Source organism: Macrobrachium rosenbergii, chromosome 42 (genome assembly GCF_040412425.1).
Source record: "Macrobrachium rosenbergii isolate ZJJX-2024 chromosome 42, ASM4041242v1, whole genome shotgun sequence".
In the NCBI taxonomy this organism is placed as follows: domain Eukaryota; kingdom Metazoa; phylum Arthropoda; class Malacostraca; order Decapoda; family Palaemonidae; genus Macrobrachium; species Macrobrachium rosenbergii.
The window spans coordinates 21,749,253-21,775,621 of record NC_089782.1 but is presented as its reverse complement, the minus strand read 5'-3'; the positions used below and the strand labels follow the sequence as shown (position 1 = coordinate 21,775,621).

General features: G+C 37.3%; 1 protein-coding gene across 2 annotated transcripts in view; it reads right to left on the bottom strand.

Moving 5' to 3' along the window:
• Positions 1 to 26,369, bottom strand: part of dati (datilografo) — a 1,058,780-nt gene that overhangs the window by 700,899 nt on the left and 331,512 nt on the right. For both annotated transcript variants that reach the window (XM_067085712.1, XM_067085713.1), the window contains exon 2: positions 20,169 to 20,732. In XM_067085712.1, the coding sequence (XP_066941813.1) occupies positions 20,169 to 20,732 (564 nt within the window). The remainder of the gene's footprint in view (positions 1 to 20,168; positions 20,733 to 26,369) is intronic.

Sequence of the window (26,369 nt, the reverse complement as noted above, 5' to 3'; positions counted from 1 at the left end):
AATCCTTGAATGAACGGACGGTGGGCACAAGGATATCCGTAACTAACCCGTAACGAATTTGCTTTCGTCAGGATAAACCCAAGCATGCATCGGGTGAATGACTTCAGTTATTCATGACATAACGCAACCATTCACTTCGCATTTCAATCCACGTGTCTGTGAAATGCAAATTTGGACGAAAATTCTTCATGTGTGACTAATGAAAGCAGAAGAAACGGAAGACTCTATAATATGCTATTCATTATCATGATCCTGCCACAAATTATATATATAAAAAAGAAAATATTCGGAATGGGAAAATAAGCAAAATAAGGAGAATATCGCCAAGTCAGATAAGGCATCAGGGTTTCCGCTGCATTCCCACCCTTGCCTGCAAAAGCAGAGACGCAATAGGAGGAAGAGGAGGAGGATTGTGGGGTGGGGCGGTGGGGGGGTGGGGAGAGCGTCACTGAATACGGGTATATGGAGCAGTTTTCTTTTCTCGCCAAGGCGTTATCTTGAAGAAATCAAAATGCTTGCGGTGAAACTTGAAGCAAGCAACCCCACGCAAGAAAAAGATGCCGATCAAAAATCAGCGACACCATTAAGATACTTATCTCGAGAAGGGGGGTTGGGAGGGCATTATCAACGGGGCACCGTAACACCATCTTCTGCTATCACTACTCAAATTAAATTAATACCCCAAGTTTCGTCAGGTGTTCTTAAGAGTGTGTGTGCGTGTGTGTGTATGTGTGTGTACGCTTGCATTATCAGCGGAATTCAAACCTCAAGCAGAATCAAAAACCATCGGGACTGAACCATGTTATGTATTTTGCAGTGTGGGCCACACGAATACTTACCCCTGGACCCACGGGCCACCCAAAATAAAAACGCTTTGTAGCCTGGCGACATTCAACATCTAATTCAATTTCACTTACAGCCATCATGCACTCAGTCCTCTTCCAATCAAGATGCACATATTTTCTGATGCAGAATTTTAAAGCAACTTATATGAAAGCCGCCTCTCTCTCTCTCTCTCTCTCTCTCCTCTCTCTCCCTTTCCAATAAAATAAAAATCACCGTACAAGCGAATTTTAACATAGGGGGGCCTAACAAAAAGATGCATGGGAGCTACCGGTATAAGCTCCCAGCACAAAAATATGAACGATACATCAATAGACAAGGCCTCTGAAGGACTAAGGGATATTTTCTTCTATCATTTCACATTGATTTTATATATGCATATACAAAAATTGCATACACGGCGGTCCCTCCCTCCCTTCCTCCACCCTCCTGCCCCGAGCGAAAACCGAACTTTCATTTCCAAAACATACACAGACGCACAAGAGAAAAGGCAAGGGAACTTTATTCAGGAGAAACCCTGGAGAGCCAGAAGCTCAGACATGAAATATACGACTGATCTGAACAAAATCTCAGATGTTCTGTCAAACTGTAATCTCCTGATTTCCGTCAATCAAATCCGTGACAAATAATGTACGTTCCGTGAACATATATCAAGTTGTAAATTGAAATACGACGTTTCTGAACATCTAAGACTGCGTCCAAAATTTCAGATGTTCCGTCAAATCGCAGTTTCTTGCCTTCGATGACTCAGACCGTTGATAAACAAAGTACAGTACATTGCAAAATATACCTTGAGTCGCAAAATAAAACCATTTTGTTTAAAGTCAACGCCAATAAAATAAAAACTTTATCCTGAATCTCTAAGATGTCCTATCAAATCTAATTTCTCTCATTTCGATCAATGAAACCACTGGTAAACGCAAGTATACTTTAAAAATTAACTTGAAACCCAAAATATTACATCTTTAATGACTGAAAACATGAAAATAATCATAACCGCTGCATAAAAACAACAAAGTCGAGAAAAATGCTTCTCACGTCAATTTAGTAATACTTAACACTGAGATTCCCAGTCGATTTGATGCACTTATGTAATGCCATACACGACTTGGTAGCTGACATCCTACAGTAAGATAGTCATCGGAAGGAGTAAAATTAGATTTTTACGTTTTTGGCTTTATTATCACATTTTCAGTCAACGAGCTCCTGTAGGTCTTTCACAAAAGTTACTGTTTATCCGACTGCATAATTAATGTCGACATTGGGAAATAAAAACAAAATAGAAAAGAGCACACCAGACGGGAAAAAGGCCAGTTTCCACTTAGTAAAGTCCAAGAAAGAAGAAAATCAGTGAGAGAAGAAGAATAAAATATAGCTGACCATATGCAGTACATTATTGTTTAAGCGTAAACATCGCAGTGAAAAACTACACACACACACACACACACACACACACACACATACATATATATATATATATATATATATATATATATATATATATATATATATATATATAATATATATATATATATATATATATATATATATATATATATATATATATATGTTTCCATTATTGAAAATTGCATCACCGAACATTGAACTTTGTTTGCCAAGACAGAACATCCCATGTTACAATGATTAGGTGTAACAATGTAATATACTGGAAGTAATAAACACTTGAGCACGTGTTTCACAGAAATAAATATCTGACTCATGTCGGGAACGGTGTTCGGTCTCCCGAGTGACAGGCTAAGGCGATACCGATTTTATATACATTATACATATATACATATGTTGTAATCACTGAGAATTACACAGGCGAAACACTAATCTTGTTTACTAAGACAAAACATCCTATCGTACAATGGTTTTATCCACATAACCATAGTACTTCGACTCAAATTGATGAAAAGCCTATTTATCATTATTATCGTTTTATTAATATAGCACGCCTATATTAGACAAACGGAAAATGCAGGAAAGAAAATATAAATATTGTGGGATATTGCAAGCATATGACAAATCAATATAGACAAATACGTAAATACATACATAAATGGACGACTAGATAAGACATATTTCAGAAAATAACTCAAACTTAGGATAAAGCTTTTCTTAATATTCTCAGCATTAACCTGGTACCGTTAAGATGGCGGGCCTTCGTCTTGTCACACTTGCACAGCTTTTAAGCTTGTGTCGGTATTACGCCATTTGAAGGTATACCCGAAAAGTAGTTTTCTCAATTTTCACTACAGAATGGCTTCGTCTTCATTCTACTTTCATATTTTAGAAGCCTTTTAGCTTGTGTACAAGTTTTTTCTTATTATGACTAATAATAATAATTTAGCATCAATAACGCCAAACTGTGGCTGACTTTCAAACTGGATACTACTGATTCATGACCAAGTCTTGCCAGCTTCGGCTTCAATTTGAATGATTAAAGCATCGACATCACTTCATCATTTCTATTAAATTTTTCTTAGGTTGCTACAGCAACCTCTTAAGATACCCCTAGCGTCCGAAAACCTTTCCGGAACAAATAAACGATTTTTTTTTATGTAACTAGTTTTCTATAACTAAATTTTCCCATAATACATTGCCTTTGAGTGGAAAACTGACAACTCTCAACACTACCGCAGATTTTCACTCAAATGCGATTTTCGTAATGCACGTGGTCATTTTGTGCAGCTATAAAGTTTTCTATCTTATATAGAAACAGCTAACGATTCGGGTTCGTATCTGACGGACAAAACAGGAAAACATGAAAATTATCTTTTTCAAATTCATATCATAAACATTATCAATGACGGAACAAAATAAAACATTCAGCGGGAGTGTCATGGAGGAGACCATTGCTTGCAACACTCGACTAGACTCTCTGTATTGTCATATGACTTGCAGTCTACAACCCTGCAATGCTTTCATTAATTTTCAAACTAAATTCAATTTTTAAAGTAACAGCACTTCGCGATCTATATACTTCTCGGGTAGAGATGGCGGAACAAGCAACAAAGCGGAGGTAATTCACCTCGCCGTGAAAGTCAAGTTTCTATTTGATTTTACAGCCAGACCAGAATTTCGGCAGAAGAATGTCAAAAACACCGGCATTATCTTCAGAAGGACGAGCCAAAAGATTGCAGCACCTCTCCTAACACGATACTAATAGGTGTCTTCGGCCTATTTTGAAATGCTAGTCAAATATTTATATTAAGGAAGTTATTTTCTACTCTGCAGAAAGAAGTAGGCTCGTGTTTAAAGGTAGGTCTGTTGTGATGGTTCTTTATAGTTCAACTGTCTTTCCTTCCTTTCTACATTCACCAAAATTCACAAAACCTGCGATAATTCCCTCGCGAAAATTACTGGCATGGGTTATGAAAGAGCAATAACGTGCAGTATGATTAAAGTTTCACAGTTCCAATAAATGTTTTGCCTAAAAACATAAAGAAGCGAATGCGACGCAAAAGGCCTCTGTAGAATTCCGCAATTCATGTCGTTCCTCTGCTTTATCTTCCACAGATCTCCACTCATCATCAGCCTCCCGTCCCAATGTTCTCACCTCAGTAAACTTGGTTTTCCAAATTTTCTGGTGCCCACAAGAAGCCAGCTGTTACTGTTATGTGCTTTTCTCCCTTTCATCGTTGTCGCAACTACTTATGGAATTTCCATACGATCCCTACAGCACCACTTTTTTAATCTATCTTAATATCCATTAGCTGATATTCCTCTTAAACCTTTAACCTAAAATCAACAAAATTTTACAGTTTCATTGTCATACAGTGGCTCCTACAGTAATATAGATCTTACTAGAATATCGTCGGATCATATTTTCAATTGCAATTTCAGTCACCTTGATTTCAAAATCTTATTCAGCCTGTCCATTGCTTGAATTGCCCTTTTATTCTTTCACTAATTTCCAGCTCAAAGAGAAGCCGTATTGAATATCATTGTTCCTAAATATTTCAGAGTTATCCTCATTAATCCTTTCTCCATCTAGTATTATTTCATCCTTTTGTACATCCTCTGTCCTCATTACTTCTATTTTTTCTTATATTGGGCGCGACTAAAGTCAATTCTCGTTTAATAAGGTAAAGCAAATAAGTATCCGGAATAGACTAGTAGTAGGGTAAAGGAATGTTTGTAAATACACGGATCATATCGGTGCCAGCGTTGGCGTCACCTTGTGAGCCGATCGCTCCAAATGCATTGAATGGAAATGATTAAGTGTTGTTTCATATTACTTTAATAGCTGTATTTAATAGTCGTATTTTCTGTTCTAATCAAGACTTGAGCGGCTGATTTGCATGCTAAATGCCGATCGTGATTAGATGCTGTAAGATTTAATCGCCGGTGATATCATTTTTTTCCTCTTTGGCATTAACCGTCTGATGGATAATGTAGGGACGAAGATTCGAAATTACAAAATTCTGCTACGAAGTTTCAGTTTTTAGAATCATTACGCCTCGGAAAAATTGAAAACGTTTTCCTGTTTTATACAACGACTGCCTACGCGAAAACATTCACATTTACTTATATATAAAATGTGTGTGCATTCACATGGAGGTCCCATTTCAATTATTTTTGCCTTTGTGCGAAGAAAAATAAATGGGAATGATTTTAGGTATACCTTTGGTCAAATTTACAAAGCTGGAGATTTGAAGATTAATACCGTTATGGCCTCCAAATACAGTAACTGTATATATACAGGAACCTGAAATGACGCACAACTGAATGCATGCAGAACAAAGCAAATTTCGCAAGAAAGAAATTCAGTTGACTGAATGGGATTTAATTGTTTTACTTTTAGTAATGGTTTATTTTCAACCCAGGGAGTCTGACATGGATACTGTCTCCTTAAAAATACCCTTCGCGTTCAAGTTTCTTTTTAAGAACCTTCAAAGGGAAAGTCTCACAACACTGCTTTCTCCTATCATTTTCACTTTGTTTTTCATTTTTCTTAAGGATAAGAGCCCACCATGAGCTATCTTGCCTCCAGATTAATCAATTAATTCAGAAAAAACAATAAATAGCTGCTAAGCTCGATAACCCATTTGTCCTATTGTCATACAGGGTGATAAGTTAAAAAAAAATCAGCTTGGGTAAGTAACTGGCATTTTCTCAAATCAGTGTGAGGCAAGAGGCTGATGCAACATACAGCGAGGAAATCTGAGAAGAATAACTTCGGTATCAAGTAACCACTGAGGATGTAAGAGAATAATGGATATAAAAAAAGCTACGGTGATCACATAATGAAACATATAAAAGAATAATTGAATGCAAACAACCTTAGTTCAAAATACAGCTCTTGCATCAGGATACACTGTCATATGATAAAATCTGGCAAAAGCAATTACATTTAAACCACACATACAGAGAGATGACAAATGTATAGGCGGGTATAAGGAGACACACAGAGGGAGCACATACGTACAAAGTATACCATATGTCATTTTTCTTCAGATTGCGGAGTTGGACCGATTGCAGAGGCTGTGGCGTACAAAAGGTGTGAATCATTGCCTTAAAAATGACATGTTACTGCAATGTCTACGTCAAATATACTAGGTAAATATACAAGAAGTATAATATAAAGAGGAGCTACATACTCTAACATTCCCTTGAAACAGAAAAACAAGCATTGTAATCAAACTCGAAATACAAGTAATATCAGGGGAGAACGAGTACAGCACATTAAAATACTAATAAAACAATGCATGTTGTATTTAAGATCTGGCATCAAATCGAAGCAATCGAAACAATCCCATGATAGCGGGCTTGGCACAGATCGAAAACAAGAGAAGCAGTGAGAAAACCAAGAATAAACGGAGGAGGACATGTAACCAAGCTGTGGAAGAGACGGGACAGAAAAACCAGGAAATCCACTTGGTAAGACAGAGGGAAGGAGTGAAGAGGAGGAGTAGTGGAAGAAGAATTAAGATGAGCCGAATTATAGTAAGAAAAGGTATAAAAGTAAGGTAGAAAGAGAGTAGAACGGAATGAGGCCGAAAAGGGTGACATGATATGGTTCAAACGAAGCCAACGAAAATGAAGAACATGAGGGAAAAAACTGACTGCAGGGTATAGAGAGAGAGAGAGAGAGAGAGAGAGAGAGAGAGAGAGAGAGAGAGAGAGAGAGAGAGAGAGAATAATAAGAAAAGCTGGAAAATGTTATTTATAAAAGACACGGCAGACTGAAACCAAGGGAGTTACAAGGCAAAACTAGAGAAGAAAGAAAGAATACTTAAGAGTCTGTAAAAAGGGACGGGGAGGAGGAGGAGGAGGAGGGGCAATGGAGTACATGATGAGCGACAAGCAAACGGACGGGTGCAATGCCAAATGGCTTCTGTAATTACGGAAGCAGAAGCGGCTGCCAATAGCGATGCGAAAGCAAAGGATCTACTACTGAAGAAAGAGAAAGAACCTTCTGGTATGTACTGATAACAGATATTGGCCCGAGTGGCAAAAATCTGTGTTGACCTCGACATACCTCACTAGCATACAGAATTAGGGGAATTTTATTGTCTTGTTATGCCTATTTGACCTGTTAGAAACTAGGAGCATACAGTCTTGAAAGAAAGGCTGAATGCTCATTCACCTGACCTAAATAACTCGGGGAAAGGGTACAGACACTGTCCAAATAACAGAAACACACATCACTAAATAACCTTCCCATGCCTATTTAACAGACTTCAGAAATGAGGTCTGTGCAGTAGCATGAAGCGAGGCATCTAACTTTGATGATCGGCTACAATTTTTCTAACAATTTCTGGGTGATCACGTCCTGGTGGTTGGTCGGTTTAGATTAATCTGGCTTAGGAGGCTTGGTGCTGACCCCCGGGGCTATGCCCGCCCAACAGGGGCATTAAGTCCTGACTGCCAAGGATCCGTGCACAATGTCTCTTTTATGCTAGGAAATAATCTTATTGTCTCACTGTTATTAAAAAATAATCAAATGGGTACAATGTAAACATACAATGATAGTACAAGGCAGTTGTAGGTCAAAACACCATAATGTTCATGTTGCGAGTCAAAACAATGTATAATGTTCATGTTGAGAGTCAAAATAATGTATAATATTCACTTTTCGAGAAAATATTTTCTTTACTTTTGCATTCTTCAAACCATTTTATGGACTCTCGATCGAAGTAAGGTTAAATGAAATATAAGAAAAAATTAGAGAAACTGAAGTGAATGAAGACATACTTATGAATGCTTCCTTTTGTCAGGCAGATTTCATAAGGAAAAATATGAGAGAGAGAGAGAGAGAGAGAGAGAGAGAGAGAGAGAGAGAGAGAGAGAGAGAGAGAGAGAGAGAGACTTAAACAAGTAGTATTATAATACGCTTCATATAATTTTTCGTTAGTCTAGATCACCGCGTGACGAAATTGTTTAATAACTTTTTAATGCTTCAGAAGCACAGCAAAATGACGTCTTGATTCCCTCGTCATCTAAACGCACCTGAAAATCTGAAGTGGGAAGGAAAATATCTAAATATTTTTTACAAAAAAACTATTGCCCTTTCTCTCTGTCCCTCTCACAAAATAAAGTTTCTCTCTATAACTTACACGTCCAAGAAAATGTTCCTCAAAAAATTCCCCCATTAAAATGATCACCTCCTTCTTTCTCTCAGTCTTAGTCCTTGTGTTTGTCTCTTTGTTGATCAAGAATGTGATTTCGTCGAAGCTCAGAGTCATTTTACCCTCTTGCCTTGCCCAGCAATGTGCAATGCACATTGCGAGAGAAGCAAAGCACGGGTCAATGTGACCTAAGCGCCTTCTTCTTCTACTTCTTCTTCTTTTCTTTAAGTGCGCAGCTTGTGCTCGTGGACGAGACGGGATTCTGGACTAGATTATACCACTGTTTACTTACTGCTAAAACAAACGTGGCGTGTCTCTGACCGGGGTTGTGCTAGGCAGGAAGACCACGCGAAAAAGATCGTGATAACTAAAAAAAAAAGGGGGGTGGGTGAGAAATTTGGGTCGCTAATCTCGAATATAGCAAAATGTTAATATTGCTGTAATAATGGCGATTATAATGATGTGAGGGACTCCTCAAAAAATGAATGTCAAAATACTTACATACATAAATGAAATAGGCCCCATAAGCGGGTTCATATGAAACTAAAGCAGCCTAACAGAAATTAGTATAAAAAAAAAAAAGGTAAGGAAGGTGCAGCAACAAAATGCTATATGAGTCCAGCGAGGATATTTTGGCCTGGTTAGTAACAGTGTATCACTGACTGAATGCGAGATGCGAAAATCACGCGAAAAATGTCTTGCCGACAGCGGCCGGGCGCGTGGCAGCAAGGAGGGAATTCCTACTCCATTTCACCGGAGGCGTAACTACCTGTCTAACCCTTAACAACTGCTGCCGTAAATATATCGTGACTAAGCAGACTACTTATAGCAATTTAAATACCTTAATTAGAGAACGGTGCATGAATTTCTCCTTCATTTCATCAGAGGCATCTGATACCATGATGCTGTATTTTTAGTGCAACAATCAAATTAAGACTTACAGTTATGCATACATACTATGGAAAAATAAATAAATACATACCTACATATATATATATATATATATATATATATATATATATATATATATATATATATATATATATATATATATATATGTATATGTATATAAACATATATGTGTGTGTATTCACATACTTATAATTAACTGCAGCATTAAAAATATTCACATTAAAAGCACACAGCGATGATTCCTGTTAAATGACCTGGCTCCTTCTGCCAAAACCCCTAAGATCGAAAAAAACCGACGATGCCAGACAAAGAAAGACAAACAACAAACACAACAAGGACATTCAAACAACAATAGTGAGACTGCAGGTAAAATCACGACGTAGGAAGCATCTCTGCTACAAAAAAAATATTGAATAAATAAAAAATAACAAAATGGAGAAATGAGGAGGCTATCAGTGCTAGTATTCTGCTGTATGAATATTTTCCCAGACAAAGACAGGTTAAAAATACAAGCAAGCAGAAAAAAACAAAGGAAAAAGACTGTAAATTACTGAAACAAAACAAACAGAAAACTGCAGGTGGTCTGCAAAGCAGGAAAGGTGTGGATTAACCGATTCTTTGATCTGTCTTCACGACTTGTATTTCCAACAGCATCGCTCCCCCGGCTCCACACAACACACAGACCAAATCTGGTTCCTTCAAGTAGTTGTACAAGAAGTGCAAGTTGTACAAGAAGTGCAAGAGCCGTCAGTAATTCAGAAGTCTTATAATCAATTGGTCCATTACAGGAAACTGGAAACAGGTTTCACGACCAATAGAGAAGAGAAATTTCTTCGTATGTGACCTTTCTTTATTCATTCAGGCATCTATTTATTATTATCATTATTACCAATAATGAAATAGTTTTACTAAACAACTTAAGAGGCCATAAACCTGCTTAGCAGGCTTCGAGGGAACGGAACTTCCACATGTGAACTAGTATACACATGAAAAAACGGCAAATAAAAAAAAATCAGAAAAAATAAGGAACGAATGTACCTGGATATTTTCTAAGGATTAGCTAATAATATTCAACCCAACTGGATTTGTAAGGATTAGCTAATAACAACCATCCAAACGGGAAATTATACAGTTAATATTTACAGAGGTGCGCAAAAAAGTTAAGTATATTTTTAGTTAACCAGACCACTGAGCTGATTAACAGCTCTAGGGCTGGCCGAAGGATTAGATTCTATTTTTCCGTATAAGAACCAATTGGTTACCTAGCAACGGACTACAGCTTATTGTGAATCCGAACCACATTATAGCGAGAAATGAATTTCTATCACCAGAAACAAATTTCTCAAGCACTCATTATTGCACTAAGGGGAAAAATTATTTTACTGAAAAAATGAAGAAACTATCCACTCAGTCATGACATAGTTGAGATATTCCGTTCTAGCCCAATAAGTATTTTAAAAGATTCATCTATTCATAAACTGTCTGGTCGAAATGGAATGTCGTCAAGTTATTGCAAAGTAGACATTTAATAAAAAATACACGCATTCTCTCAAATTCTTTGGGAAGATTTGTATTTCAATAAGAATTAACACTTTGTTATTCCTTAGGTATAAAATAATGTAGAAACGTATAAGAATCCTCTGAAAAAGTATTTTCTTTTTATATATATATATATATATATATGTATATATATATATATATGTGTGTGTGTGTGTGTGTGTGTGTATGTATATATTCATATATATATGAATACATAGAGAGAGAGAGAGAGAGAGAGAGAGAGAGAGAGAGAGAGAGAGAAAATGAAGTAGTAGAAATGCGAATAAACAAACACCGAGCACATATGCAAATTAGCTTTTAATAGTTAATGATTTCATCACTTCAACGATACCAGTCTCTTTTGTTGCTGTATTTACACGGTTACACATAAAACAAAAACACGAAACAATAACAGGTTCTATTGATTTACCGTAACGTTATATTTTCGTGCAAAACTTAACCCAGAGATTTTTTTATGCTTTATGATTTTACATCGTTTGGTCGAATTAATAACAAATAATATATTGTAACAATAATTATACTAAAAATTATTACCGTAATGATACTAGAGATAGGGAAATTACTGTATATGAAAAATTTTTTTCTTTATTAATGTGCGCCATCATCAATTTTATTATCACTACGATTATTTGCTAATTCGGGGGTTTCTAGGACATAAAAGAGATTTTGAGGTCACAAAGACCGCAATATATATACAATACATAAACTTCGATCTCTGCATTACGGTAGCTATACTGAACAATGACTTATTTGTAAGCCCCTAACTTCTATTCGTTTGTGTTCTGATTAAATTACACTGTTTGCCATATAGTGATCTTTCTTAAACTTTACTTTGACTTTTCAAGTCGAGAGATCAGTTGAATTGAACTGAATACAGAATTTAGGCCAAAGGCCAAGTACTGGGACCTATGAGGTTCATTCAGCGCTGAAACGGAAATTGGCAGTTAAGGGCTTGAAAGGTGTAACAGGAGGAAAACCTCGCAGGTGCACTATGAATCAATTGTTAGGAGGGTGGAAAGTAAGATAGAAGAAAGATAATATGAAAGGAGGTACAGTAAAAGGAACGAAAGGGGTTGCGGATAGAGGCCGAAGGCACGCTGCAAAGAACCTTAAGAAGTCCTACAGTGCACCGCATGAGGTGCACTGAAGGCACTACCCCCCACGGGCGAGAGGTCAGTTGAAAACCGAAGCTTTTATTCTCAAAATAAAATTCAACCTCATAACACTTTCCCAAAATGATCTCCCGATAATTTCTCACTTAACTGGATAAAAAGTATCACAAATCAGTATTGCATTTATTGAGCTTCACAGCTGATTAGTGAAAGATCGTCGCAATTTCGGAAATAATGCTAAAATGAAGATAAGGATTATACAACATGGCAAACGGTACAACACCAATTACAACCGCCTCTGCTATCCCTTGGAGACAATGGCATCATACACACTTTAAACCTTGCCATGACATAATCAATCCAAAGATAATACGAGGGAACACAGCATAATGAACTCACCAATCTCGTTCTCGACAATGCGAAAAGTGCATTAATCACGGCATGCAAAATGCACAAACCGCATTTGTTTGCATGCGATGATTGACAGGGAGGAGAGGCAAAAGTCGAACTAAACCATATGTCCAACCTCCGCCCCCTTCCGCTATTGCTTTCCCCCAAATGCGACAGCCGGCCCGCCCGCCCGCCCTCTCCTTGGTCCCTCAGAAAATGACTTTATTTAGACGAGTTAATACCAAGATTTCATTCAGTCAGACGGGGACACAGGACACGGTCTGATTTTGTTTACGAGGGGGGTTTGTTTGCTCAACTTTGTTTATTCATACCGGCAAATACTTTTTGAGTTTGGCGACGGAAATGGGTCCTTTATCCCCCCACCTCACCCCCTACCTCCCATCACTGGTGTCCTAGACGTTTCCCCCGTCTCAAATCTCTCTAATTCTTCCCCTTGCATGTTTACAACCTTCCATTGTCGTATTGCTGTTCAGAATGACTATCCGGATGCGAGCAGCGGATTCTTGTTCTGTTTAAGGCAATGAAGCCCAACTACTATTGACATTTACTTTACAATTTGCTTTACGACTGATGCAAATTCATCTACCATTTATGACGCATAAACAGCAAATACAAGGGGAATATTGAAAGCGTCTTTACAGATACATTATAAGAACCTAGCATACTAATACATACACAAACACACGTATTACATACCATATAAATACATATAAATATAATGGTCACTTTTCCTCTTCAGGGCGCTAGGTGTTATCCTCGCTTTTCCTTGACATCAAAAAACACACACACACACACACAAATTCATACTGGTAGGCCCACCAGCCAGTCGTTTCACAGAATGACCCATAGGTGAAGATCTCAATACGGAAATATGAATGACGTCAAGAAGTTATTTTTCTTTCCTCAAAAAGCGACGACTTTCGACGGCGGAAAACGATTTAAAGGCAAACCTTACAAAACCGTTTGTATATCCATCCCGAAAACGGGATTTCGAAAGAAAAAAGTTAGCAACACACTAGGTAAAAAGAAAAAAGAAAAAAAAGGAGGAAGCAAAATGAAAAAAGTCAAAAAGGGGCAGTTCAAGTTATTTCGAATATTTCCCAATCAAAGAGGGGGTTAGAATAGCCTGTATATATAGATGTTTCTGACTTCACTCACTCCCTCTCTCACTTACAGCCGTGTGGCCCCAACAGGCAGAAAGAAATATTCGGGGATTTTTCTGGCTAAAACTATGGCGGCTCCGCGCTATATATCTCTATCTCTCTCTTCCATTGTTTTGGTTTCCGCAGTATGGCGGCCTATTGGCGTTCCAAAGGTTAGTGCTCTGTTTTGGGAAGTAAGGCTAAAAACCGGTGGTTGATATGTCCTCATCGTTTGCTCTGGAATTCGACGAGGCAGAAATGGGGAAACTCCTGACAAAATAGGATTACGATTCCTGGCTCTTGGACGACTATTGTCCCGACGCTCTCTCAAAATGCCCGTCATTTCTTATTCGCAGCCCGTCCCAACCCCACACCTCGCAAAAGTTGCCACCTGAGTTCAACCTCACGAAATTCGATTTATTTCCTCTTACAGACTGTTCTCAGGAACCGAGTGCTCTTATGCTGCAGAAACCTCAAAGAAGAAGAAGCAGCACCAGCAACAATAACGATATCCATTTGAAGTTTGACAAAATAAAATAAGGATGTATCAATTTCTTGACAGATTTGTAAATTATGACCCATTTTAAAGACTGAAGTGCTTTTGTCCATAAAGGGCAACTGTATCAAGAGGGAAAATCTGAGGTGAAAAAGTAATCCGAATAAATAAAATTCCCAGTAATAAAGCAATTTTCATTCTTATCAGTCACTGGTATCGTTAACCAGCCAGGATCGTTTTTATACATTAAGTATAACTGCTGAAGGCAACTTCCCATTCCAGATGGATGTTGCATATATTAAAACAGAATAAGAGACCAGATTTTATTTGCAGTTGCAAAAGTGAACGTATTAGTACTGCAACATTGCTAGAGTGCAAAACTGCAAATGTGACACGTGAAAAATATTTGACATTGTATCGCTGCTAATTTAACATGTGAATAAAACTAGCATATCAGCATAAACATAATAACCAACGAATACATCCAACATTGTACCATAACAAAGAGATCGACTTTGGAATTAAAGCAATGCTAATGTAACAAGAAAACAAAGCTCTATAAGGAGAGAAAGGAGAAAGGCAAAACCAAGTAGATAACTATTCAGAGAGATGAGTGAAAAACCTGAGCTGAATATAGAAAGAAAGGCGATTGCAAAAAAAATCGCAAGAACTTGTTCTTGCTTGCAAGCAGACACCTGAGCACAGAGACTGAAAGGAGGGAGAAACAGCGAGAGAGAGAGAGAGAGAGAGAGAGAGAGAGAGAGAGAGAGAGAGGGGGGGTGAATAGTGGACTTTCTCCACCAACTAGAATGAAGTTTAGGCTTGACTATCTAACAATAAAGAGACACAAGCCTCAAGTTCAAACGCTATGAAACTTTCGACATAAGATGAAAAACACTGCTCAAATAAAATTAATAAACACAACAAGAGAAGACAGATATTAATAAAAGAATTAAAAAAACAAAAGCTTCATCGAAACAGAATGGCGACGTCAAAAGCATCACAAAAGAAATCTTCAAAGGTACCGTCGCAAGAACAGGATTGTTAATTTGCAATACAACGCTTCTTTATTTTTTTTTTTTTTTTGGCCTTCCTAACCGTTCCCCGGACCCCTTCCTACCCAGCACCACTCAAATTCATTAAGGCATTATACATCTCAGAGAGTAAAACGGTCTTTTACAAACTCTAATGATACTGAAATCTGATAATTATCGAGGTTTTATAACAAGTCATAATAGATTCTCATTAAGCGGGTCGTTTGTACGATTTGCTGACATTTCGCAAGTCCATGATAATCCCGATCATTACCATCGTAATTATCATTTCAATGGAAAAAAAATAATGGCCTTTGCAATTGTGGTGAGGGCTTACTCTTTCTTACCCCGGTGCTGTATTTAATTCGACTTCATAATAATATCCAGCATCGCGGGTAAAACCACGGGATCTAAGCCTGTGATTACTAAAAGAAAATAAAAATAGCCTATTCCCCACCCCCTTCAGTTAGTTATATCATTTCAAATAAGGAGTACACAAAACACTTCCGAATAATTCTATTGAATACTAAGCATTTAAACCTAACAAAATTCTTGTCCCAAACAAGACTGACTACTTTTATATAGTCTTTATGCCTTGGTAAACTGAGATGAAAATACAAATGGTTAAAGATATAGAACTCTTACAATAGATTATTTATTTAAGTCAAGTTTTTTAAGCCTGATCAGTTCACCAGATACGAATGAATATCCAGTTAAAGCCTTCTGTCCTTAGCAAGGCAACACCGAAGACATGAATTAAAATTAATATGCTTACAACTACCTCACAACTTTCAACATTTCATCATAATTGTTATTAGTCTCCTCATAATAATTTAAATTATTTAAATATCTCTGTCAACCTTTTAATTTGGATTTGAATGGGGATGGACGGAAACTATGACTTTAATGAATTTTCCAATATGAATTCACTATCAGAAATTCGTTTGATCAATCTGCAGACACGAACCTCAAGTCTCTTGATCAACCTTCTACAATGAATCTAGTTAGGGGTAAAAAAAAAGTTGTCCATCTACAATTTTGAATTAATTCAGTCAACAGAAAAACTTTCGAGTAATATTCCAACAATATTTTCTATCACGGATTTAAACTGAGAAAATCTCTCAGAAAATCTTTTAGCAGAGAATATGCATATAAATTGGATTTCAAGAAAACAGCAAAACTAGAGGTCTTGGAGTCTACTTCGGCTGCTACAGCCAATAAAATAAGCCTCGCTCTCGCAAATCATCCAACCGCTTATCCCCAAAGGATATTTTGCGCTGGCGATACCTCACTCGGCTTAACTACAGGAATGCTTCGCGTGCTGTCGCTGACCGAAGCAACCCCCTTTAACTGCCATCATCCACTGCCCCGCATTACCCCCCAAAATCTACCATCTTGCCCTTGGGTGAACGCGCACCAATCCACTTCTGCAACATTTCTTTGAATAATGCATCGTAACTTCTTGGCTAGCGCAAACACACATATGAAAATGTACGGCATACACCATAACGCCGTGTCTCGCCTTAATGCTCCTATGGAAATAATAAGATCAACCAATAAATGTCATTTAATACAAGCATGGCATGGGGTTTATTGATATTTAAAATGTTAAAAAAAAGACATTAACAACGTACAATCGCGTACCTGAAGAGTTAGTCAATGATAAGTTTGCTTTCTAAATTTTCTTCTCCTCATCCTTTCTCTTCTTATTATTATAATTATATGATATTATTCATATTTTAATGACATTTATCATAATCAAAAACATCACCAATAACAACGTCGACATTATTCACAATACTGTTGTTTGTGTTAGATCTTTAATCATCTGTTATCATGGTCATTAGGGTTCTTACAAATCCTATTATCATAGATACCAGAATTATCATTACACTACCACCATAACAACACAACCAAGAGAAATCAAGGAAAAGTGAGCCAAAGAATAGATTCATTCGAACAAGTTTTTGGAAAGGAGCACGAGGAGCCAATAATAAAGAAGAAATCAACGGCAATGATCAGACCCAAAATTAAAGATGCAGAGAGAGAGAGAGAGAGAGAGAGAGAGAGAGAGAGAGAGAGAGAGAGAGAGAGAGGAAAAGAAAAGAAAAGAAAGAAAAAAAGATCTACCCCACCATAATCGTTTTATTGCAATTCGGGCAACCTTTGCTGAATTCCTTTTTCCATTTTTTCTTTAATCGCTGCAACAAAATAAGAAAATATGGAACATGAAAATTGAGAAGGAAAATGAAACGAGGGGTAAAGGCCTTTGTGAAGAGAGGGAGAGCGGGAGAGGAAAAGAGAGAGAGAGAGAGAGAGAGAGAGAGAGAGAGAGAGAGAGAGAGAGAGAGAGAGAGAGAGAGAGACAGGAGGCTTGCAAGTGGATATTGCCGATTAAAACACAGGAGGCAAGCCAAAAAGGGGAGATGTAAGTGGGAGAATTAATGGAAAAAGGGAGAGTGAAAGGAGAGGATAGAAAAAAAGCAGGGGAGGAATCACAGAAAAGAATAACAATATAGAGACACAATAGATGGCGAATGAAACAGGGAGAAGCATAAGAAAAATAGTGCGAACACCGGAGGTGATGGAGAAGAGAAGAAAATGCGGAGAGGGGGAAACAAGCTCTAGCACACTGGCAAGAGGTAAAAGGAAATGGGGGATAAAAGTCCTAAAAGGGGTTGCAAAAGAAAAGACACACACACACACACACTCACAAACACACATACACTTACACACCGAGACAGACAGACACATGCACATATATACATACACACACACACATACACAAGTTTGCTCCAAAAATGAAGGCTGTGCCATGGGGGTGGCGGTGGTGGACGGCTGACCGGGGAAAACGACAGCTTAAAATTAAAAAAAAAAAAAAATGAAGAATGGAGAAATAAAGAAGAAAATGGAGAGCAAGAGTGATATAAAAAAAAATTTCATTCCAGAATCGAGTTTGAAATTGCCGGTAACTGACACAATTACAAAAATACGCAGAGAGGCATTTTGAAAGCCTTTGCAGAGATACACCTGGATAAAAACAGCAGGAGGGTGCTAACCCCCTTTCCAAGCTCTCTCTCTCTCTCTCTCTCTCTCTCTCTCTCTCTCTCTCTCTCTCTCTCAGCAAGCAACCCCAAAACTTCCCCTTTCCTAGACATCCCCCTACCATCAACCCCTCTCTCCCTGGTCCCTCACAGACAAGGCATATGGATCCTTTAGGAAAAAAAATAGTCGTTCCAGGAATCTTGGAAAACCAGTAACGTGCCAAGAATTGATTGACTAGGAGAGCACAATAGGGAGACTTGTTGTCCAGGGACTATATCTAGATATATTTCAGTTCTAGAGCAATTGTATGGCTAATAAAAATAGAAGAGAAAGCCTATGAAATGACTTGTATTAAACGCATCTACATTATATATATATATATATATATATATATATATATATATATATATATATATATATATATATATATATATATATATACATGTACAACCATCATTCACATGCATATGTACATACAAATATATAAGAAGCCTGAATTTCCAAGGGAAATTAGACAACCCTAATGTACCTAAGTATATGAAAAATATATCTCATTGTTAGACGGAACTAAAAGAAAATTAATGGAAGCCCAAATGGCTTCGAGTTAGCAAGCAATTTCAGTGAAAGAATCCCTTAAAATCAAGATGAAAATAACAAGAGATATCTTGGCAGTAATTTATATTTAAGAGAACTTCTAACACCCATCTTCTATCTCTACCTTTTTATTTCTTTTTTATCTTGATGCATCGCCTCCTCAATCTGTCAGGAGAGGAGACTTGCATTGGGAAATTTATCTGCATCTATAAATCACCTGTTGGGGAAATGTGCAGGAGTGTAAATATAGAAGAGACCTCTACAGAATTAGTGCTGCCGTGTCATTTACATCACCCAGAATATCTTACAAGGGAGAATATAAAAGGCGAGCAAAAAGAGTAAGAAGAGATAAATAGTCCTTACAAGTGTGCTTTTAAATTCCTTGTCGAGAATAAGATGAGAAATTATTCGTTCAGTATCAAGAACTCGAAATAAACTCAAAACCACAGGTTACAATTTCGGACTGAGAATGAGGTGAATCAATATTTTCGATCGCAAGATTGCAAAACTACTTATGAACAGTTATTCTAAACTAAAGGCTAAAATGCAGACGTCACTTAATGAAGTAACTGAAATACAATGGCTAACTGATTTAGATAACAAATACGTTGTCATCATACAGATGAAACTCTTCTTCATACACATAAATCAGATTCAACAACAGCCTTTTCACCCAAGGCACCCTGAAGAACACGAACCCCCACTGAGAGAGGAAACCGATGCTGATCGCCTGGAGATCTACACGGATGCTCAAATGACAGGAGATGCCGTTAAAGAGAATTCTGTCAGTACTTGGTACTTTTTCGCTGTTTCACAAAATACCCAAGAGTAAACAATGCCAAGTGGGCTCTTAAATCTCCAAAGGGAGGCAGTTATTCAAGACAGAATTTGAAGACACTTCTCTGATATATACAGAATTCTTGGTGGTAAAAACATCTCGAAGTCTCTCCCTGAAATATGTGGAATAAAAGAGCAGCTCTAAAGTGTGCGAGCCAACAAAACATATTGAGAACCAAGACGAGTAAGTAAAAGTTATCTGGTGGCAGCAACTCGTTCGGGTGTCGAGATAAAGATACTATCGTGGAGATAACTGGTGGAAGACCTCAAGAATACCCACCAAGCCTTGCTTAGTCAAAAATATGAGACCACACACGAGCTTAATAATACATGCAAAAGAGTATCTCTGCTCACTGGCAGTGAAAACACCAACTTATCCCACGGAAAGATTTAAGCTATGGGTAAAATGAAAGTGAATGGCTAGGGGGAACAAATTTAACATCAACCGAGAGGGTAATTTAAGAGGCTTTCCCGTGATAACCTTCAGACACCCGTGATACAAACAGGAACTAAATCCTACGGGAGTTAGTAAAAGTGAGACAACCTTTGTATTTTCACTTCATGGTCAGAGAACGCCAACTTGAAGCAACATCTGTTCTACTTACCATCTTCTGCACTTCTTGGTTGGGCGTGTGGATGGGCGAGGGCGAGTGCGGAGGCTGAGGGTGGTGTGTGGGCGGCTGTGAGTGGTGCGGAGGCGCGGCAGCCACCGATTCCCTATGAAGACTAGAGCTGTTACTCAACCCTTGAGTGAGGTGGGAGAGCATAGCTGGTAAGTGCGAGGTCGTGTCCATAGGCGCGGCTGCAGACGGAGGCGTGTGCGGGGTCGCTGACGTTAAACCTGACGAGGACGACATAGCCGCCGCCGCGGAGGAAACGGCAGCTGCCATCGCTGCCACGGCCTGAGATGCAGCGGCTACCGACGCAGGAGGAAGAGGGGGCGTATTGGATGGCGTCGGTTTCTTCATTTCTATGTCGTCGTTGACAGGTGTCGAGTGAGGTGGAGGTTCGGAGCCTACGCCTAAAGGCCCTCCTCCTCCACCTCCACCCCCTCCTCCTCCTCCTCCTCCACCCCCTCCTCCAACAGATCCTGGTAAAGGTCCTCCTCCACTTCCAGGTAGTCCTCCTCCTCCCCCACCTCCCCACATCTTTTCTACTGTGCGGTAGAGCTGCGGAATAAAAAGAAAATCGACATTAGACAAAAATGATAAGATTCTCTTTGTCGTTTAGTAAGAAAAATTAGAATTTAAGGTGATAGCTCCAATATGAAGACTATTTCATTGCAGGGATATTATCGACTACATCAGAACTAACTGGAATCATAATACGGAGAAAATCATCCCACTGTTAAAACTGGATTAATAACAATAAAAATAATATTATGAACCGGCAATGGCAACACAAAGAATAGGCAAACACAAAGGAAACTGTCAACACAGACTCTTCAGTTATGGACACTAACTCTTTTCAGAACAAGAAACACAAGGAATATAAACATAACAAAACATACATTATATAGCAATTTACAACTGATCTCGGCTACGATTTTTGTGGGTGAATTTTTACAGATCTTGGAGATTAATATTCTTACACACATTCAATATGTACGTATATTACATATATATACAGTATATATATATATATATATATATATATATATATATATATATATATATATATATATATATATATATATATATATATATATATATATATATATATACACAATATGAACGTACATTAAAGAATAAGTGTAAGAACATTTATATATATATATATATATATATATATATATATATATATATATATATATATATATATATATATATATATATATATATATATATATATATATGTATATATACATATATATATATAAATTTGTTTTGAACATATGCATATACTTACATTAATGTACTCATAATATTTTTTAAATAATCTATGCATATATGCGTAAATATGAATAAATATGTAAACAAGTTTGAAAGTATGCAGTCTATACGATGAAACAATCTACTGTTATGCGATCAAAGACTGTGCGTCCCTCCTACGAATTTATTTTTAAAATCATTAGACAGTGCTTTGTACATCTGGTTCCTCAACCTATCCCTTACATCGTTCCTTTCCTCAGCAATGAAAGAGCATTTCAACACTTAACTTGATATTCAAATAAGGCGTTAAGAACACGGAAACGCGATACGCTCATTATTACCCAGTGTGCAGCCATCAACCTCGATGTGAACACATCCGTCATGTATCATATGAACGCAGCCGTCAACACTTGGACGAACGTAGCCGTCATCTTCTACATGAACACCGCCATCATTTACTATGTGAGCACCACCATCATCTTATACTGTAGCTGAACACAACCGTCAACATTACTGCTCTTTGAACCCTAACTTCATTTACTAAACGAGCGCCATTGTGATATATGATATGATCTCATTGTCGTACACCATATGAACACCTCTATCATATGCTATATGAATGCACCATATAGCTATTGTACACAATATGAACGACACCGTCATTTACTATAGGAACGCCACCTTCATTTTGCTAAAGAACGCCACATTTTTTGCAACAAGAACGCCACCATCATCTGCTATATGAACGCAACGATCCTTATTAAACGAACGCCACCGCCAAGAACTACACTAAAAGCATCACTTCCGCCTGCAGTGACGAACCAGAGGAGCACCGTTCCCTCCGACGAAAGTGGCTTCTCGCGCGATGACAAAGCTCATAAAACAAATGACATCTGCATTGTAACGAAAACCATACAAGCAACCTGTTTTCAAAGCAATTACACCGAGGAACGCGATGGCATCCATTTCAAGATCCATAAAATACAACAAAAGGCAGACGATTATGGGGATTGGGGGAGGGTGGGGGATGGGGTGGGAGTGTTGCATCACGAGGAAGGGAATAAATAAGCAGACGGGAGTAAACAAATTAATCTAGAGTCAAACAAGCGAATAACACAAATGGCTTTTAAGCGAAGGAGAGATAGAAACAAGCCACGAATTCGCAACAAAGTTCGACTGTCCGTGCCAAGTAATATAGCAGCGAGGAGATAAAATGAATAAACACAGCCCATAAGCGTTAAATAAGGATTCCACACAGACACTCTTGATAAAGGAAAAGGCAAGTTCTCTATGGACAAGCTCTCTTCAAAATACAAGGGGAAATCTAAGAACTTGAGAAGTATATGTGATGATGAAACCGAGAATAAATCAAACAAAAGATGAAATGCACAGAAAAAAAAATATGGGGAACTGCTACATGATTACATAACCTAGATGCGTATAATAAATATGATATAGTGATCGAAATAATTAAGAGGTTAAAATTAATATGGTAACAAAAATGAAAAAAAAATGAACATTATGAATTCCACCACCAAATACATTTATCGCTTATTTATTGATAAAATAACCTTTAACCCTACCTAGAAAGACAATGTCCATGTTTATTACCAATTAAATTTATCTATTAGTAAATAACAAATAATAATAGCGAAAGAAACGAATAAAAAAAGCACCAATGAAACCTCCAAATGGAATGGTTTCTAAATGGGCTGCAAGCCAAAAAGCAACGCTTATAAATATGCTTATCATTAAGAGTTCTCGTCTTTTCTTCTCTTTTTTTTAACAGTGAGAAACGCGTCTTCCTGATGGGGTAGATGGTGATCGCTTTGCACTCAAGGAGGAACAAGGCTGATGACTATCCCCCCCCCCACCATCACCACCCAGACCCCGTCTTACTTAGGGTAGAAGGGGGGAGGGTTCTAGACATTTGTATAGCATCGTCCTTGCGGGGAATTAGGGAGGAAAATGTAGAGAGAAAGGAAAAGCTAAGAATTGAACTTTAGGGGGTTGGGGAGAATAATGAGGAAAATTATAATTAGCTAAAAATAGAACAAAGGAAATGGAATATGAATACCACGCAAAAAATACGAAAATTACTATTAATAAAAATAAAAATTTTTATCAATAAAAAATACTGATTTTTAATAAATGAATCATAATTCATTATGAAAACAGTTTGATAGAACTAACAGATTCTACAGAGCAGACTTCCAACAAAAAAAAAAAAAAATAACTAACATGAATAACAAGTAACTCTAAATGCAATTAAACAGTAGGTAATTTAGCATTATACGTAAATATAAAAAGTCTTTTACACTTGTTTTTATGCTTGCAATCACACAAAGTCACGCACAAATGCACACAAAAGCGGGACGGTATGAGGTGGCATTGCATTAAAAATAGTGAGGTCCCTTCAGCCAGTCCATAAATTCACGAGCGGTCCCTTGCCGATCGGACGAGGCAGGTTTATTGTTTGAGGTGGTCTCAAACGTCGCCACCACAACTGCACAGGTTTTTGGAAACGTCCGATTCGAAGCATCTGAGAACTTACCAAGGGGAGAACGGAAGCTGTTAATAAGACTGAAAGAAATGAGATTCAATGATGTATCTAAACCATACCTTAGCGATGAAAACAAATCTGAAATAAAAAAAAAAAACGATACAGTAACTTGAACAGCAACGCACCATAAAGATTCAATACCAAAACGAAAACTAAAAATAATAAAAGTAAACAGGAAAAATAAACAAAAATGAAAATTCTAAATATAGAAAAATAAACAGACGAAGACAAACTACGCCGACATTTGCTGATACAAATCTCCTCCTATGAAGTGTGAAGCTCGACTCACGATCACATTCTCTGCAGTGCTACACACCTCGTATCTTTGGGCGTCTTTTTCAGGTGCGTGTGGTCCACCTGGGTGTAGCAGACACCACACAAATACACAGTCATCAACGTCCCAAGGTACCGGGCCTCCTTATACTCCCGTGGAAGCGGGCATGTTTAGATTTGTTGCTTGGCTACAATGTTTATCGCTTTATTTACACAATGAATTTGCGCTTTTTTACATATTTAAAAACTTGAAAGAATTTTAGATATATTTTATATTTATTGATTATCGTGAATGCCCTTCAGACCAGTGCTATACTCGTATTGCTGACATCGCATATCCTAAAAGCTTTGTTTCATTATTTAGTGATCATGATGATGATGACGATAATGCAAACCCAGCAACAGCAACAACAACAACAACAAAAATAATAATAATAATAATAATAATAATAATAATAATAATAATAATAATAATAATAATAATAGCTCAATAAGGATAATGATAAAATATATATAAAATACAACCAGAACCCTTCCCATATTAAAGCATTTTGATAAAAACACAACAAAATAAAACACAAACCTTAACTACATTACAAACATTCATAATGCGCTTCAGAAAACATGTCTGACAGTTTTTACCATGTAATTAAAAGTACTAAATAGGTATATTTTTTATATGATTATACCGACGACCAATAAAAAAAACTAACCATCGTAAGTTCTCCATTAAAATGACGTAATTTCGAGGACCTTAGTTTAGTGTTAGAAAAAATTTTATTTGATCGTATATAAATCAAATAAAACTATTTGAAATCCTAATCGACGCCAAATGCCTCTGTGGAGCAAACATTAGTATATGCTCCCACGTTTATGGATATTAAGTGAAAAATGTGACATCATAAACAAACGTGGTCTGAAAGCTTTCCATGTTTGCAAAATAAACCTCTTAAAGCTTTAAAAAAAATAAACAAACTTCTATGGATACGTGTAAAGACATTATTACTCTTTTACAGAAAAAGTGCAAAAATTTCCATTTTTAGACGAAAATTCAATTCTGTGTAGAATCACAATTCTGTAACCGATAGGATCTACAAGACGAATAAAAACAGCCGGTTAACCTCTCGGGCATGATGTTTTTTGTCCGAATTTCCAGCAGGATCACAACTCTCCTGTAAAACCAGAGGGAAAAAGCCCCCATCCCTTTTTCTCTCTCTTCAACCATGAAATTGTCTTCTCATGGCTTCAGTTTCTATGTCCTCTCCAGAGGATACTTCCAAGGCTGCAGCAGCAGGAGCAGCAGGGAACTTCGACCAAAGGCTGTTTTGGTTGTGCCTGAAGCCGCGTCGGGATATGCCATCCGTGGTAATGCAGCGTGAACAATATGCGCCGGCACATTTTAAAACAAATCCCCCCCCCCCTTTTTTTTATTCTGCATAATAGCAAATACGGGCTGAAAACAATCTTGGTTGTTAACTGGCATATGCTGCAATTGTTTTTTTCATAAAAGAGTCTTTCACAGCAAGTAAATACTCTATATAATTCGTTTAGTTAATTTTTAAGTTAACTGAACTGACTGATAACGATTTACCAAGTGTCATTATTTCCAAGGGAGTGAGATACAAGGAATTTCCAGCAACTCGAATTGCCGTAAATCTATTACATTCGGGAAACTGAAGAAGAGACGTTATAACAATGAATTATATTTCCATATTTTGCAGTTTACTTGTAAGAAGGTAATGTACGTCCTTTTGAAATGAAAGTCTATCGAATTGGAGATCAGTTTTTATATTTAATGCATAGCGTCGAAGGTACAGTCGCACATGGAGTACCGACTTTGGCCAGATTGAAGAATTACCTAATTCAAGATTTATTGTTTCAATATTTATAAAATTTAAATAACACATACGCACTGATCACAAATATCCATAATGTCCGAAACTTCCAAATTCAATTCTAGCAAAATTCCTAGAAATTATCCACATTTGTTATGAATGAGGGGGGAAAAATATAATAATTATGATTTCAATTCGAACCATCTAGCGAGAATTTACCAAGCAATTTTCCTCGGGACCTAATTCACATAAATAAAGAAACTG